At 38.0% G+C, this 19,013-nt stretch overlaps 1 protein-coding gene across 3 annotated transcripts in view; it reads left to right on the top strand.

The window, feature by feature from the left end:
• GRIK2 (glutamate ionotropic receptor kainate type subunit 2) overlaps window positions 1–19,013 on the top strand; it is a 595,148-nt gene that overhangs the window by 224,150 nt on the left and 351,985 nt on the right. For all 3 annotated transcript variants that reach the window (XM_050949241.1, XM_050949242.1, XM_050949239.1), the window contains one exon: window positions 1,934–2,107. In XM_050949241.1, the coding sequence (XP_050805198.1) occupies window positions 1,934–2,107 (174 nt within the window). The remainder of the gene's footprint in view (window positions 1–1,933; window positions 2,108–19,013) is intronic.

Raw genomic sequence — 19,013 nt, 5'->3', positions numbered from 1 at the left:
TGAGCTTTTTATCTCATTGTATTTGGTTCTTTGCTTTATATTTTAGAATGGACTTTTACTAAATTTTAAAATCGGGAATTTGCTGTAATTAAATATTTCCATTTGCTTCTTGGAACACTAGTTTCTTTAGTGAAGGACCAGCTTGAATCAGTGACAGCAAAAGATAATTTGCTATACGCCAGCAGATGATGGATTTTGATGTTGCAGTGGAGCTCTGTAACTTGCAACAGAGTTTCAGCTGCTTTGATTTATTAATTGCTTCTTACCTGACACAGTGAAAGTCCTGTCAAATAAATTTTCCAATCACAGCATTTAAAGCAGAACTGTATTCTCCAGTGATTGATTCAGGGGCCTAATGCACTAGCTCATTAATACACTGAGCTGTTGTGTATATTTATTATACTTTCTATAAACACGAATGTGTTTGGATTAAATAATTAGTTATAATGTTGGTTTTTTTGTGTGCAGATGTTCGAAAGCATCTGAAATTTGAAAGGAAAGAAATCCTGTAAGAGTACAGAATTACTGCGACATAGTTCTCATTACATTTAGCTATTTTGCTAAAATGTACAATGTCTTTAGAATAAGGACACAAGTATGGAGATTTGTAAATAGATGTCAAACTGTAGGCACATTCTGAATTCCTACATATCCAGCACTTAATTTGTGATGAGCAAAGTGCTGGGGCTCAAGCAATTAAGTGCTGAACCTCAAGCAATTTTTCATATTCATAACTGATGCAGCAAGCCCAGAGGTGCTGGGGCTAGGAACTGCCAAGCCTAGAGATGCTGGGGCTCAGCCCAGGTAAGCCTTGGCACAAATTAAGCACCGTACATATCCTATACATTGTATATGAAAAATAATACCATAAGCCCTAATTGGAATCTGGAAAGATAACTCTCTTTGAGATTAGGTATGAGTTCTAATGTTAACAATGACTAATTCATATACTGCTTTCCCAGTTATTGCTCTCCTGTCTCTTCAATGGGTACATAAATGTATTCTGATAAATATCAGCCCTAACATTACAATTTCACAGAAAACTAGAGTATATTAAATGGGCAATTTAAAAAAAGGAGATGAAGTACAAACACTGTAGGTTGAAGATGCAGTGTTTGTCAAAACATAATGTGGTGCAGGACTGCTAAATAAGAGTCTGTATCACCTTCACTAAACACATTACTAAGGAAATCGGAAAAAACTACAGTCTTGGTGCAGCCTGCTACATAGTACTGAAGCACTTTCTGCTGGTTGAAGCTCTGCTTACTGAGTCATAAAAGTTCTATTTTTCATGAACTTCATATTTAAGCCTCAACATCCAACTGCAAATGTCTTAATTTAATAATGAGCGTTTAACATTTATTCTGTTTTTGAGACAATGGAGACTAATTCTCTACAAGGTGTTCTGTAGCTCGTTAAGGTAAAACAATGTTACAGATGATAGAGCAAGATAAAAACTGGAAGAGTGGATAATGCTTAGCAGAGAGAAATAATCTGAGGAGAGTGCAGAGAATCTGTCATTTTATTTTACTTTGTCATTTAAATTCAGTATCTGAACTACAGAAAAAAGGATTATTAAATTAGCAAATAATATTCAAGTTTGATTAAGTTTTATGGAGTATTTGTAACTAGACATTTCAGCCGCTGGGCTTTAGGAAAAAATTATGTGCTTTGTTTATGATTGTGGGATATGTTCTTTCCTCTGTACATACAGGGAACTCCCAATAGCATCAGCATCAGTTGGAGTTACGTGTGTATAAGATGGAGGAAATAGACCTCAACCAAGCCTGTACATGGAATATACAGCACTTTGTATCATGTACAATACTGTTGATCATGGCACATTACAGTGCTTATCTCCATGGAGGTGGTTAAATGCCTGAATTAAGAAATGACATATATAAAGCACTTATGTGACAAACATGTCTTTCAGGACCTTTTTGCTCTTGATGTGGAACCTTACCGGTATAGTGGCGTTAACATGACTGGATTCAGAATCTTAAACACAGAGAACAGCCAGGTGGCCTCCATTATTGAAAAGTGGTCCATGGAACGATTGCAAGCACCCCCTAAACCTGATTCAGGTTTGCTGGATGGATTTATGACGGTATGAATATCAATTTATAGTTTGTGCATGCCTGTCTAATTACAAAACCGTTAGAATTGCAACCTGCAGTCCAGTCACTCAGTTGTTCTAAAGTCATGAGACCAAATTTCATTTGAATTATTGCCTATAGATTAGTCAATAGTTGCATTCACAATTGATAGACTAAAAATGTGACTTAGTACTGGACAGTCATACTAATTTTACCTAAAACAAAATACCATATATATATTTACTTGCAAACTAATTTCTAAACAATGACTGTTATTGTTGTTTCTGTTTGTATCTTTTGAACTATGATCTTTACTTACTTTCATTTAAAAGTGGAGATATTCTAGATTATGCTAATTCCAGAACCATTTGGTCATAGCACAGAGAAATATTTGTCTGGTTACAGTGTATTTCTTTAAAATGTGATGATGTAATTTAACACCAAAACATCACCTTTATAATAAAAAAAATAGTTTGTTTTCTCAAGTCAAGTTAACGTATCACTAAATAAGAGAGTTTTTTGGCCTATTTTAGAAATCTCTTGCCCTATAGATTTCTGATTATTGGAAATCATTGGATAAATCCAATAATAGCATTCCTAGGATAAGTTAATACTTTGCACAGGGAGCGCCATTCCTCCAATGATCTCCATGAGTTTTATAAACATTATTTATTCTTCACACTGTCCTTGTGTGGTGGTGATTATACCTATCTTACGGATGAGCAAAGTGAGGCTGAAATGAACACCCATGTTTTCAAATGTATGAGCAGAACCCGATGCATACTGAAGAGTTACACACTCATATTTATGTAGAACCCACAGAATATATAGCATGTGGGATTGCCCAATGGGGACTGTTAAGGAAGAAGTTTGATTCCTTGTTCAAAATGGCCTTTTATATTTGCATATGCATAGTAATGTTTTAGAATATAATCATGTGTGGTTTAATAGTAGGTATTAATTGATCTGGCATGGAGGATAACATCATTTAGTTTGTGAAAAAGAAATATGATGATGATATTTGGTCCTCTTTGAAGTCTTTGGGAGTCTTGCCATTAACTTCAGTGGGGCCTATGTGATTTTTCCTTATGTTTATAAAAATATTATCCATATATTATGTTCTTGTCCAGAGCCACACATACCTATGGTGCTCTAAAAATTAACAATAGTGAGTTTTAGAGATGTTTTAAAAATATGTAATATTTAAAGGTGCCATTAAAGTTAATTACATCATAAAGGTTTTTATAGTAAGAAGTGTATTTAAACTCCATAAGCTATAGTTACTCATTCAGAAGTTTTGCTAGAAGTCTGTGGAAACTATAGAACTGATGATCTTACCCCAATTTTAGACCAGTGTTACTCCATAAGCATACATTGACTTACACCTTACTTACACTGATGTGAGTGAGGTCAGCTCAGGCTTTATCGTTAGAAGTACCCATCCAAAGCATAGAGCTTTTATGAGAGATGTCTCTTCACTAATCCTATAGGAAACATTTAACGTACTGTGGCTTTTTCCCAACAACAGTGTTGAGCAATTGTCACATCTAGGTCAACAGGCAAAAGATGGTGTCAGCCACCCCCATGGCACCATCTCCTTCTGCCAGAGATATTTCAGAAGAAACTCCTTGGCTCTGAAGTTCCACATATTGTGAGGCAGGTCAAGGGCAGGAGCATGTATTGTTCCTTCCCAGGACATCGACTAGGAACTGCATAAAAAAGATAATACACTCTCAGGCTGTGTTACCTCTTCTGTTTCCCTCCCTCTCCAACCCTCTGCATAGTGTAATCCCCTTCATTAGAAGTTCCAGGGGCAGACAATAGTAGAGGAGATCCTATTCTCATAGGTCCAGTGCACTTCCAGGGACAGCTATGTTAACCATGGAACCAGTGCTCAGCACTGAGCTTGAAAGTGGATCAACACAGAGTAGAAACCAGAAGTTAAATCCTGGTCCCACTGAAGTCAATTCTGCTTCTTCCCCTGTAGAGGTGAGCCATAAATAGAAGATATTACAGGAGGAATCTCACAGAGCTTTTATTCATCTGGTTCCTGCACCCCAAGTTTTGCTGTGAAAGAGGATGATATAACTAATTATAATTATACTTAATTTTTAAAAAGGCCTACTTTTAAATCGTAGATAACCAAACAGATGTTTTCCTGTTTAAAAAAACCCAAACAACCCTGTTGTCTTTCACTCCTACTATTATTGATTTTTATTATTTATTGTATTATTGTAGTTTGAATGTTTCAATTTGTTGACAAAAAAGTTTGAAGCCCCTCAAGTGTCTCATTGGTTTGAAATCAGGAGTCCTTACTTTATGCCTTCAGTCTGATATTATACACATTTTTTGACAAAGATAGAACTTTTATAAAACTATGCTGACAGAGCGTCACCTCTTCTGCTTTTATCAGATATTGCGTTAATATTTAATTTGAAAAATATCAAATTCTATATCCTTTGCTGAATATTCCTATCTTTCTCTCTCTCTGTCAATGAGCCACACAAGTCTAGGTAGTTTTTTGAACTCTTTTTTCATGCCAGTGGAGATTATTAATATATATTAAGGATTTTACAGGTACTGAGTATTAAACCAAAATCAATGGATAATGTAAACAGTTAAACATTTTTCAAGTGTGTCAATCTGGTCCCTCTTAAGCAGAGCTGTGATATGTTAAATATCAACACAGCTGGGATAGCTAGAGAGAGAAGAAAATTACATTCTTCCATGTACTTGTACTTTGTTTATTATTAGTGTACCACATTTATTAATTGGAAACAGTGATTTCAAAAAAGTTTTTAATTGGATTTCATTTATTATGTATTTTGAGTGTATTGCAACTTCTAAGTATTATCATGTATGATGGTGTCTATAAAAGTATATTGTTTGTCCACTTATATTTGTAAATAACAAATGAAACTTAAGTGGCTTTAGAAATAGGCGTAAAGCAGAATTTAAGATTTTGAATCTCTTCTCACCTGTTCTGACTATACTTTATGTCCCCTTTGAGAGAGACCAAAAAAATAATGGGCTTCTGGTTACTAGACAAAGAATTATTACTGGCAATGGCACCATTCCCATTTGTCAATACATGGGACCACAGTGCTTATACATCTCATGTTCTTTCTTTTTCATGATATTATAAAGAAATAGGAACCTCAGCAAAGCGTCTAGTATCTGGGACAAAGACCTATTATTGCTAGTAGTAATACAGCCATTTGTCACTGTATAAACCCACAGAACTTCCACATTACACTCTTACTTTATCTTCAGGATATAGAAAGAAATAAGGGGAAAGGAATTGGATTCATTTATGAACTCTCATGGCTCAGTTAACCCCTTTAATTGGCCCTAGAAGCGACCACCAGAGTCAGCCATTCATCCACACTGTAATGAATTGTTCTGTTTCTTGTGGAGCTGGATGGCGCTGGTGAAAGGGCATAATTTCAAACCTTTTCATCAAATGTTTCTGATTGGCTTTAATCCTTAACAATTCTAGTTTAGGTCTGTTGAAGTTATTCTCTGTTTGTTGTCAGTGGTTGAGGTGATTGCTCTGGATTTAACAATGTGAATTGTAGATTGCCCTTTCAGTGTAAATAGTCACTAGAAGGGGCCTGAAAGGAGGGAAAATCAATGTCCCCACATGTAGTTTCCTGCAAATCATTCAGGAGGAGGGAAGACTTGCCTCTTTCCATAGAATGTGACCCTATTCTCTCCCAGTCTCTTCAGATGCTTATGGATTAGGGTCCTTATGTGGAGGAACAGCATTTGCACCAGCTTTTGGTGAATTACCTTAAATTGAGTCAAGATCCAATCTAACCAGAGGCCCACAACAAATCGAATCTACTCCCCTTTCAGCAGGAAAGAGTTTGTGACTCTCTTGTGCATCTCTCATTGATTATTAAACAACAGTTTCGTTTATCTGAACATATCCTCACTATTTCAGAAACACCAAACAGAAATCACCCATCCATAAAGTGCAACCATCTAATTCACACTTTGCTAGTCTCCATGCTTTGTAATGTGGCTTCTACTAAAAACAAAACAAAACACCCAATTCTCAGCAAAAATTTAATATCAGACATGAAACTGTTGTGCAGTCTCAAATTAGTATGTACTATTCTTTTTCACAAAAATACTCATGGTATCTTTAGAAGCAAATTATGAAATACTCTGAAGTAATTTAGACTAAACTACAATTGTTGACTGTCTTGTTCTGAGAATAAAATCAGTCAAATAATTTTGTGATAAAGAGCAGGGAGAAGGTCTGTGTGGGTGGGGGGAAGTCTATATTGTGATAACACACAATAGGAAGTTACATTCTGTGTGCACAGTTACCAAAAACCTCATACTGTGTACAGTATGTTGCACAAACTGAGGGGTGGCTAGATGTTCTCTCTCTTGAGTTCTTGGTGTCAGATAATGAAACAAATGTGGTGCATGTAAGTTAGGGTTGGTGTGGGAAAACAAAGACCTTGTGGGTATGTCTTCACTACCAGCTGGATCAGCGGGCAGCGATCAATCCAGCGGGGGTTGATTTACTGCATCTAGTCTAGATGCAATAAATCAATCCCCAAGCGCTCTCCCATCAACTCCTGTACTCTAGCTTGGTGAGAGACAGAGGCGATGAGGGAGCGGCAGCAGTCGACTCACCACAGTGAAAACACCACAGAAAGTCGATCTAAGTACATCAACTTCAGCTACGTTATTCATGTAGCTGAAATTGCGTAGATCGACCCGCCCGTCCACCTCCCACCCAGCATAGGCCAGGCCACAGAGAAAGAGATGTAACTTGCCTGGGGAACATGTGGTGTAGTGGATTGGGTGGGGGAGGGGACAGGAATTCAAGAAACGTGGTTGTAGTCTGGATTCTGATGCTGATTTGCTATGAGACCATGGACAAGTCACATAACCACTCTGTGACAATCTGTAAAATAGAGATATAAACACTTATTTACCTACCTCAAAGAAAGTCTGGGAAGATAGATTAGCTAACATTTGTATAGTAGATAGAAAATCTAAACCACTGTATCTAGTCATTATTAACACTTAGCCTGAAGGAGCTGAGAGCACTCCTTTCCAGGGAGAACACCACTCTCCCCCATCCCCTATTAGCACTACAACCCTGGGAAGAGACTGGAGGTGGGAATAGCAGTTTCTCAGCATTGAGAAGGAATGAGAAGGGTTGATGCACCAGATGTTTTGCAGAACCATTTTCTGCAGAGAGAAGCAAATGGAAGATCAGGTAACCGAAGTAGTAACAGAGCTTTTATGCTCAATTGGAGGAGATGGCTTAGGGCTTTAACATCAGGTATAAAATATTAGTTTCTCTGGAGCCACAGATCAAATCTACATCCTCAAAGTAGATAAAAATTAGTTCAATTTGGTTTACTGTATGACTTTTTGAAACATAGGGAATGATTTTCAAAAGTGTCTAGGTGACTTAGGAGCCCAAGTCACATTTTTCAAAAGTGACACTTTAGAGACTAAGTGCCAATGACTTTCAATAATTTAGACAATTTTAAATGTTTTTACCCAGAACCTTAAAACTGAAGTCCTGTCTGATCTGTGTGGTTATTAAAAAGCTTGTGGTGCATTTTGTAAGAGACAAGAGTGTCTCAGTATAACTGTATGAAGTTTCACCACTGGCGAGTGATTCATAGCAACCTGTAAAGCAGATGGCTGCTGTCCATTTGCTGTTCATTGATGCTGTTGTTGCTTTTTATGTAAAATAGGTAAAGTATTAATCTGTAGAGCATATCACAGTTCAAGATCTAGCTAACAAAGGTCCATCTTCTGTTTATGCACTTTCATGATACCTAAGAGCATTTCCTTTGCTAACACACCCTAGTGCGCACTTGGAGGGTGAGTAGAGCCACAGTATTTCTGTGGTGGGCCCTTGGCTGTGGAACTTGCTTCCTCTGCCAGGGCCTGAGTTTGCTGAACTTCAGAGTATGCGCCAACACACATCTTTTTGGTCAATCCTTTGTCTGATTGTAGATAATCAATGGCTTATTTATGGTTGTGTGATGGTGTTGAAGGAAGGGACTTTTGTGCTGCCTGTTGCGGACCCTTTAATTCTTTTCTGCATTTAATCTGACATATGCCCAGAGGCTATAGTGATCAATGCATAAAAATGATGAAGGAAACAAATCCAATGAGAAAATTTGTTCTGGCAATATTTCTGGTGAAACCAGAAAGTACAAGATATTTTGCAAGAAGTCCTGCTCATACTTGGTTTTCAGACCAATGAGGTTTTAATAAAAACACCTGAAGGTCTGGAGGAATATCTAAACAAAACTTTTGGAGCTGTATGTCTCCCAAATTAGTTTTTCTTTTACTAACCCTTCATGTACATTTGTTGTACAAATCTGCTTCTGCCTTTCCACTCCCCAGTGAATAATTATTTATTTCAGGAACGTAACCTTTCTTGATAGCCTAACCAATATTCTCTTATCAAATATGTGCACTTTAACAATATATCATTGCAAAGGAGAACATCTCAATACAGGTGTCATAAACAGACAGTAAAGGGTTAAGAAGTTCACCTAGCCTAGCTGACACCTGACTAGAGGAACCAATGGATGGATAAGATGTTTCAAGAGGAAGGAGGGAAGTTCTTCCTTTGTTCAGTCCATTAAGTTCTGTGCCAGAGTGAAAAAGATCAATGAATCACCCAGGATAGTGAGTATTAGAGAAGGAATGAATTATCTTATGTTTATTTCCTTTTGTGACTTTGTCTTTTTGCATTAGAGGGATAATCAGATTGGGCTTTCTTTTGAGTAACTAAGGTTTTGCCCAGGGGAACATCCTCTGTGTTTTGAATCTGTTATCTGTGAGAGTAGCTTGTATGCTAATCTCTCCGAGGTATGTTTTTACCCCTTTTCCTTAATTAAAAGTCTTTCTTTTAAGAACTTGATTTATTTTTTCCTTGTTTTAAGATCCAAGGAGTTTGGATCGGTGTTCACCAGGAAATTGGTGGGGAAGTCGCTCAAGGTTACCCAGGGAAGGGTTACAGTACTTGGGAAGGAGAGATTTGGGGGGCGGGGCAGAGTTTCCCAAATGACTCATTAACAGCTGTTTTAAACTATTTGGGTGGTGGCAGCAACCAGATCTAAGCTGGTAATTAAGTTTAGGGGTTCTCATGCAGGTCCCCACATCTGTACCCTAAAGTTCAGAGTCGAGGTGAAACCTATGACAACAGGTAAGTGTCAAGTTTCTGAACTTATTTAAAAATGAATTAGAAACTTGTAAAGCCATCAGACTTCATATTTTGTATCATTGATTAGAAAATAAATGATGCAGATAACTTAACTGGCAACATCCCTTACCTAATAAAGCTGGGGTCCTGTTCACATAGCATAGACAGGTGCTATACAAGTACCCCCCTCCCCACACATATAATTATGCCAATGCACCTCAGTTCTAATCTATGACAGTTATTCTAATACTGAAGATCTCTTGAGCAGAGACTGTCTGTCATGAAATTTCACAATGGGTTTTGGTGGGCACAATTGTGGCCTCAGATGAGATTATCAGATTTATTTTCACTTGTTGTCAATGCAAAATTCTGAGTTTAAAGCAGCATTTTCAACCGTTTTCACACTCTGATATCTGAGATACCCCATTTATTTAATTTTCTATGTTATTGTCTTGCTGTCTGGAGTGGCTCATGACTATGAGTGGCAACCTCAGGGCAGCCTGTCAAGAAGTATGAACCAATTGTATGTTCTATAATTAGATTTCTCCAACCCAGTAACAAATGTGTACTCCTCAGTCACTGTATCAGCTTACCATGGAGTCACAGGTGGTCACTTTGGGGCAAGCTGGACTTAGTGATAGTTGGTAGTTGCAATATGCCAAATATGCAAAATGTTCACGTTGCTCCCAGTCCTAAGAGATCAGTCACTTACCCCAGGTCAACCTGTACCTTAGATCTCATACTAGAGACAATCCTATAGTAAACTTTCTAAGGATTTATTATTTAAGAAAAGAAATGGAGAGTTATTTATACGTTAAAGAAGGAAAGCGTATATACACAAATGAATTACAATCTATGATTTTAAAAGGTGACAGAGTTTTGTAGTAATCTGTCAACTTTGAACGTCTTAGTCCCAGCGATCTCTCCTTGTGTTTGATAGCTCTGGCCCTGTGAGAGTCCAAACAGCAAAAGAGATGCAACATTTTCTTATCAGCTATTTTTATTTTCTTTTTCCAGAATTCCCTTCCCTTCCCTTTTGTACAAAACCTCTTCATGTTGTGTGGGGGGCAATTAACAAACTATATGTATTGTGGTGTTCCACAATGGCCCATATAGTTTTGATTACCCTTCTTGATGGGCAGGAGATGATCCCTCCTGACTGGATTCACAATTGAAGAACAAACATTTTTAAGCAAAACTTTAATATTGCTTTACAGCATGCGATAAAGATATTATAAGTGAGATTAATGCATGTAGCATCTTACAAGCATTTCATAAAGGCTAAACACATTGTTATATGTCCAGCATTCATCTTTATCATACTAACAGACAGGTTAAACAGACTGGTTTCCAGCGATGAATTTGTCAGTGATCTGCTGAGGCCTGAAGCCTTGACAAAACCAGAATCAAAGTTATGAGGAGGTGTATACTCCACACAGGCCCTGAATGGGTTAAATGTGGGACAAAGAGGCCAATTAACATACTTGGCAGTATCTGCAAGAGAGAGAAAACCAGGCTTAATTGATGATGAAGCCAGCTGGGGATTAAAAAGCTAGGGAATTGAGAACAGAAGGAACTGTGAGAACTCTCTGGAAATAGAGAGGTGGTGAGGAGGAAGTCTGAGGGGAGAATAAGTCCTGGGATCCTAGCCTGACCTAAGGAGGCTGGCAAGCAAGGTATAAAACAACCACTGGGATGGAGCAGGCTCTGGTGGGGTGTTCTGAAAGAAGGGCAGGATTTGGATTGCCAGGAGGAGTGAGGGATGGACTAAACCATGATCTCGTCAGAGGGCTAAGTTATGGGAAGAGAGACTTCCACATCCGTGGAATGACTGTCTTCAGGAGAGGAGACAGGGAGAGACCCTCTACACCACCCCTGGCCATGAGGTGGAGCTCCTGCAGTGAGTGAACCCCTTCACATGTGTACATCGGAAAACATGCATCCATGTATTAGGAACATAGGAATTGTCTTACTCGATCCAACCTACCATATATCTAGTTCGGTGTCCAGTCTCTGAAAGTGTTCAGCAGCAGACATTTCACAGGAATGCATAAGAACCTCACTGTAGGCAGATGTGGGATAACATGCCCCCCAAATTAGGTATCATTCTCATCTAATTGTTAGAGATTCGCTTAGGATCTGACATATAAGGTTTAATATCCAAAATATTTATTATGCTGGATATTATTATTATCCATGTAAATGTCCAATACCTTTTTGAAGCATCCTAAATCCTTGCTCTCAGTGACTTCATGTGGCAGTGTGTTTTACAGGAAGGCACACATACATGCAGACTTTTTAAAAATAGAGCTGGTCAGAAATTTTTCTAACATTTTTTTTTCCATTGCAAAACGTCAATTTACCATAACTGAAACTGTTTGTGAGAAAGAGTTGGTTTTGATGGATTTCCCATTTTGGAAAAAAAAAGGCTTCACATTTTTCAAAACAACCCACTTTGAAATGAAAATGTTCTGGTGTAGCATTCTTGGAGAATGCTATATCTAAGATCAATATTAAAGTATTCCTTCAGAAAGTCAGGCTTGAATTCAATATATTTTCTAGGCCATATAGAAAAATGAATCATGATAATCTCAGTTTGAGCTCTGTGAATATAAAGTATCTGCAGTTTTCTCTTTTTCTACATTTTCTTGTTTATCTTTTCAATTTTTATCTTGCTCTTTCCTTTTCCTTAACTAAGTATGTGGATCTAACCTCATTTTCCAGCTCAAATTCTTTCCACAGTGAAACATGATGGTATTTCTTGGCATGTGAAAACTAATCGTAATACAAATGTACAATGCCTTTAAATACTCAAGCCAAAAATGGGAAGATTTACTTCACCCTCATTTTGGGGTTCAGGATGTGTGTATATGGGATTTTCTTCTGTTCCACAAAGAAAGATTAGGTTTTGTGAATAAAATTTTCATTTTTTTTTTAAAGCCAGCATGCACCCTTCCTCAGACCAAGTGAACAGGTCTATGGAGAGTTTCTCACAATACAGAATATCTGTAAAGAGATCTGATAATTATCAAGATAAATTTTTAATACCATTATGCATTCTCCATATCAAAAGAAATTTTTAATATTGTTATACATTCTCTGGAGTAAAAAATATATATGATGCATGCCCTCCACTTAGCTGCCCAGATAATTCATTTTCAAACTGAACATTTGGCAGATCCAGAGGAAGTGCTGAAGTTATTAGAGCTTTGTTGTTTACCAGGAAACCAGAGTAGAATCATGTTGGTTTGAGGAGTGCAAACCTAAGCTCCCAAATACTCCTCTGTGTCTCTGCACCCACAGCATAAGGGAGATCTGCCTTTGCTGCGTGTTCACTGTTTTCCTCGACCATGACAAAGCCCCCACAAAAGTGGATTAATGGAATCCAGATGCTGTAGAACATTGATAGTGTGAACCCATTGTGGACTCTTTTTCCTCTGGATATTTCTCATTCCAAATTTACATGGAAACCAGTGCTAGTTAATACACTCTGAAACTTCATTACATGAAGCTACCAAATAAAGAATAACTTTAGGGTGAATCTCTATGAGCAGAAAATGTGTTTTTTTTCAGCTGAGTTAGTTTAACATAGTTGAAAAGCCCTTATAAGATGCAGGTTAACCTATGTAAAGTCAGAGTAGCTGGCCATATTGTATGTAGTGCAGGAGCCTAGGCATCAAATGCATTAGCCTGCATCTTTACAGAGATTTTTAAATTGTATTAAATTAATTTAGCTGAACATGAAGATCTGTGGGATTAGAACCCCAGTCTACAGAGCCTGGGACAGATGATGTTCCCACATTACTACTGGGAGGATATGTAAAGCCTTATCCAAGAAGCTCTGTGGAGATTAGGTGCTACAGGAAGTACTCCACATAGGTTTTCAGAGTGACAGCACTCAGTGGTCCACTGATTGGCCCATGCTCACTATTTAACCCTGGAGGGTAGCCCAGGAAGTTGTCTAAGTAGCCACACTATTGGTTTTCTGTGACTCAAGACCTCACCTTGCTTTCTGGTCTCCAGTCTCTAACCCCAGCCTGACTGACCCTGACTCTTGCTTATTAATCCTGGCTCTAGTGATTACTCCAATCCTTGCCACTGACTAATGTCTTGTGGCTGTCAATCTTTGAACACCAGCCCATTTGTGACCACTAGATGAGACTGCATATGCCCCAGTCCCTTACACTGAGCTAACACATTTGGAAAACATGCCCTTTCTGCCTATCAGGACCTTATTGAAACTGGGAAAACCAGAGTCTGGGAAGCTTTGGTAAAACAGCTCTTGCTGTCCAGGGGCCAATGGGAGCTGGTAGATGTGAGCTGCAGTAGTCTGTGAGTAAAGGGAATGGAAAGCTTGGTTTCTTCTCTTGGCATGGACAAGGAAAACAAAGACCCCACTTCCAAGAGAAGATTGGAAATAAGAAAAACAGATTTGCCAAGCTTGGGTCGATGCGCTGTACATACCTTTCTCCCTGCCTTTATTACAGCTTTCAATCCCTTTGCCATTTCTCCTCTCTACACATCTTTCTCCCTTTGACTAGTGATCCCAGATGCTATGGTAATACAAATTCATAACAATGATAGCATCTGCATTTCTGGAATTCTGATCTGCACATTTAGGGTGACCAAATGTCCCGATTTTATAGGGACAGTTCAGATATTTGGGGCTTTGTCTTATGTAGGTGCCTATTACCCCCAACCCGTCCCTTTTTTTCACACTTGCTGTCTGGTCACCCTATGCACATTAGTGCACTAATAATGCAATGTATGTTGCTACATTATTGCTGTCTGCTGAATGGTCTCTCCATGGACTGGGGAGATTCTGTACTAACCCCAGTGTTTGGGCCTTTTGTTCTGATAGTGAGACCAACCTAGGGGAGAGTTCAATCTTAGTAAGTCCAGTGCTACCTAATTCCAGGTCATAATATTTTTGTGTGGATTTATCTATTGGTTGGTTGGATTATACATATTATATGTATAATGTGTGTGTGTGTGTGTGTTTAAAATTAGGCTTGTATTCAATTTGTTAATACACAGTTATACAGTTCTCCTACTATTTGTATCAGGGAACCATGAATCTTATACAACACTGTGTAAGGATCCATCAAGAGCTGGCAGAGAGAGAGTACACATTATTTAGAAGTAATATTTTTGGTTGAGAAGGATATAAACTAGAGAAAAAGATACTTAGAATGTCTGTTTTCTGAATGAGACTTTGATCTTCATATGATAACATATTATATTATCTAAAAAGGAATAATTAAAATACTTACTATTGTCCAAATCCTGAAGTCCTCCTTAAGTGTTTATTGAAGACTTACTTGGGCATGATAGTGGATTAAAAGAGTCTCATTGACTGTATGACTAAGGGACTTATGAAGGGCTTCATGATTTATTTATTTATTTATTTATTGCTGCTGCTACTGTAGCAACTAAAAACCCTAGTCAAGAACCAGGAGGAGAGTGGTCATTATTTAAAATTTGGCGTATGCATTTATACTTAGGGATTACAGGTATGAATACTTGGAAATTATTTTTGTTGAATTCCTGGCCAACACATTATTTTAGCAGTAACAGTAAATGTAGCTTCAGGGCTTGTCTACATGGGGACATCCAGGAAAGTTAACTCAATTTAACTAAAGGTGTGAATTCGAAGAGGAGTAGTTAAACCACATTAACCCCAGTGGAAACAGTCTCATTCCAAATTAAAGTGGCCTTAATTTTGGTTATTGTAATTCACTTCCGAAGTGACCTACTGCTGTCTTCTCAGGGACTTAGGTCGGTTTAACCACTTTGCTCAGGTTGTGGATTTTTCACACGCCTGACCAATGTAGTTAAACAGCCCTAATTTTCTAGTTAGACTGGGCCTAATTCTTCTTCAACTTGACTTGTTAAATCTGTGTAGAATTTGTTCTCCACAACAATCAAATTGTAGTCTTCTAATCACAGAAAATATATGTTTTCCCAGAAGCTGCCTACATATAACAGAACTCTTTCTACTATTAAATATTACTTAACTTTTCTGAAATCTTTTCTTTTGGTAGCAGGAGCTAAAATCAGAGCTATAGATATGTTTTGTAATTGCATTCAGAACTTCCTCTTTGTCTCTCAAATTACTTTAATGGTAACCCCTTTCTTAATCCCATCATCCTGCTTCCTTATGAGTACCTGGTCATTTTTCTCCACACATTAAACATCATCTTTAACTAAGCAATTTGGGCAGTAGCTTTTCCATAAATGCAACATTATATGTATTTTCCATTCTCTCTGGAATGCCCAGAATGGATACAACTTGCAGGAACATGTTGAAGTTTTTAAATATTGTTACCACACCTTCAACATGGCATTATTTTTCATCAGAATGTATTTGAGAGGTGTGGTGTTGCCAATTCCTATGACAAGAGTTGGTGTTTTTTGTAAAGGTCCAACTCCTAAAAATCATAACTGTGGGAGATTGTCAGCTTTTATTATTTTTTAAAGTAAATTTCTAGCTCTGATAGCTGCAGAGAAAAAATTGAATACACAATCCTTACAGGTGATAGAGGAAGGAAATTTCAAATCTAAGCTCATGATTTTTCAAGGGCTAGGTGTTTGCAATCCTAGGGGTGTTTATCTCTAATTATAAGGCTCATAGTCTGTATTCAGTTCTGCTGATTTTCTATCTGCCTTCTCCATCACTTCATTCATTCTCTCTTTATGGAGTTTACAAAAGAATTTATTGCTTCAAATTTCTCCTCCGAGGATGTCACCATTCTCTGTGCCTGGTGAGGTTTTCTTTCAGCATACTTCTGAAGGTTGGTTCACTCTCTTCTTCCTTACTGTTAATGTCTTCAGTGAGTGCTCTAATTGATGTAGATGCTTAGCCTATTACACTATGTGTGGTGCATACCAGACTGTGGCCTGGTCCACACTACGCTGTTAAACCGATTTTAACAGCGTTAAATCAATTTAACGCTGCACCCGTCCACACTACACTGCTCTTTATATCGATTTAAAGGGCTCTTTAAATCGATTTCTGTACTCCTACAAAACGAGAGGAGTAACGCTAAAATCGATATTACTATATCGATTTAGGGTTAGTGTGGATGTAAATCGACATTATTGGCCTCATTCTTTTACAGTAGCTACCCACAGTGCACCGCTCCAGAAATCGACCCTAGCCTCGGACCACGGATGCACACCACCGAATTAATGTGCCTAGTGTAGACATGCACAATCGACTTTATAATATCTGTTTTATAAAATCGGTTTAAGCTAATTCAAATTTATCCTGTAGTGTAGACGTACCCTGTGATATAAAGAATTCTATTACAATTCAATTGTGTTTTCCTTTAGGCAAATAGACTTTAATAGTAGCCTGGGGGTAAAACAAAATAAATTTACTGCAAACCTGTTGCTTTTAAGCAAACTGATTTAGTGCTATAATGAGAGTTAGTTGTTCGATGAGTGGAGTTGACTGAATCTACAGACACTCTGCCTTTTACTGAGCTCCACACTTTGTATGCATTATTGAATAGATGTGTGTGTATATATATTTGATTTAAATGATATCTGTGAAACTACAGTTTCTTATCTTTACTCTAATACTATGAAGAAATAACTTGTATCTCAGATACTATTGGAAGGTAACTTTTGCTTAATAATGACTTTTCTTTGATGACCACTATAGGACTGTAAGACTTGCCTGAAGAATCATACAGGTACCTGCCCTCAGTTTCCCTGTAAGGGAGGGAGTCTTTCTATTGTTCTCTGTAGCCCCATTTCAGCAAGATATTACATTTTCTAATTTTAAGTATATAAGATTCCCATTGAAGTTAATAACATTAAAATTAAACACATGTTTAAGTATCTTTTTGAACTGGGGGTTGCAGTTTAAATCCAAAAGCCACTGAAGTTAATGAGGGTGGGGGTGAGGGAGAATCCACTGACTTCAGTGAACTTTGGAGCAGGCCCCAAACCAATGGCTCCTGGTGGGCTTTGAGGAGGGTAGTAAATGATGTAGTCAGCCTTATCATCTGTCTGGCTACGGGGAAGTTTCTTGCTCTACTTATGGGATGTATTGAGTAAATTATACAGTTGGACATTTTCACTTCAAAGGGAGACTAAACAATTTCTTATTGCTGCATTACAAGCTGACTAGAAATCTCCATTAGGCACAGTTAACTTCACAAGTTGGGAGACTACACAAGGAATCATTTTCACAGGTTGACATTGAGGGATGAGGCCAGTCCACCCATGATTGGCCAGCTGACTGCCAGGTCCCAGCTGAGGACTTAAAAGAAGGCACCTGGGCCCTAGAATGGGGAGAGACCTGGTGAGTCAAAGCTGCCTGACAGTGCAGATGGAGTCAGTCAGGAAAAGGGAAGTTGAAAGCTGCCTGGGAATGAAAGTTTCGGCAAGTGACATTGTTGTCTGAGCACAGGATAGAGACCAAAGGAGCAGCAGAGAGCTGCCTGGGTGGAACCTGCAGAGAACAGAAAGCACTGTAGGCCTTCCCCATGAAAAGGAAGGAATTGTCAGGAAGCTAGCAGAGGTGTGTTGAGAGATGCTGGAGCAATACCTGGGAAGTGAGTGTGGTGGAGCTGCAGAGACTTTGAGCATAGGGTGAAATTCCAGGGCTGTACATTTATGGATTCTTGGGGCTTGGTTTGTCTGGTTTATATACATGGAGATTATTTTTGTATAAATTAACCCCACAAGGACTATTTATACTCCAAGAGTTGGACTATTTCTGGGAACTGCTGAAGGGGAGATAGAGGCTGGCCGTGCAGCAGCTTGATGCTGGAGGGCACCCCAGGTGAGGCTGCCTTGTGACATTCATATTGTAATACATTTTTAGAAAGAGTAACTCAGCTGTTTTGAGAATGAAATTTATAATTTAATTGATTGGATGTAAGAATCAAATATCTCATTCTTATTGTTTAGGAGCTAAGATATGTGTCAGAACTTCACAATCCTGTCCACTAAACCACTATAATATACCAAAAAATAAATGGTAGCGTTTTTTGTATAATGATCAGTTATATAGAAGTTCGTTTTATATATAATATAAATGATTTCAAGGATTTCAAAATATAATAGAATAAAATTGTTATTATATAGCTGTTTTCATTCTTGAAGCTCTCCCAAGAGAGCTTTACAAAATAACGAATAAAAGATGTTAGTGTAGCAATGTGTAGGCAAACAGCTGAAATTATGAAGTCTGCAAAAAACTCACATGCAGCCTTGAACACTAAAAGCTGTTTCCCTGAGTCAGGGAACATTAGCTGTTACTCCCTACTTTTTTTTTCAAATAATGCCCTAGGATTTTTAACTTCCAGCTGGCAACCACCTGAGACAGGCCGGAGGGAGCTGTTTAATAAGCTGCCTTTGAAAGTTGTCACTTTCTAACAGTCCCTGAGCTCTAGACTTGAATCCTGGAGTCAATAATGTATATGAGCCCAAGGTGTAGTGAAGAACTTAAACCTGCAGGCTATAATCTATTGGTCCAAAGGGGAGTTCTTCCAACTAAAGCATTCTGAAATACATGGTAAATTCCTTGCTGTTTGGGTAATGACCCAAACTAGTTTTCCTCTTCAAATATCATGAAGTCCCATTATATCATAAGTTCATGAAAATAATGAGTTTTTATTTCTGGTCAAAAGGTAGGATGCCAGCTGTCCTGCATTAACAGGGATATTCCACCACTCATGTAAATTGAAGATGCAGTTCTTGTC

Source organism: Gopherus flavomarginatus, chromosome 4, assembly GCF_025201925.1.
Source record: "Gopherus flavomarginatus isolate rGopFla2 chromosome 4, rGopFla2.mat.asm, whole genome shotgun sequence".
In the NCBI taxonomy this organism is placed as follows: Eukaryota; Metazoa; Chordata; order Testudines; family Testudinidae; genus Gopherus; species Gopherus flavomarginatus.
Note: the sequence above shows the minus strand (reverse complement) of the source record. Positions and strands in the feature narration are given on the sequence as shown.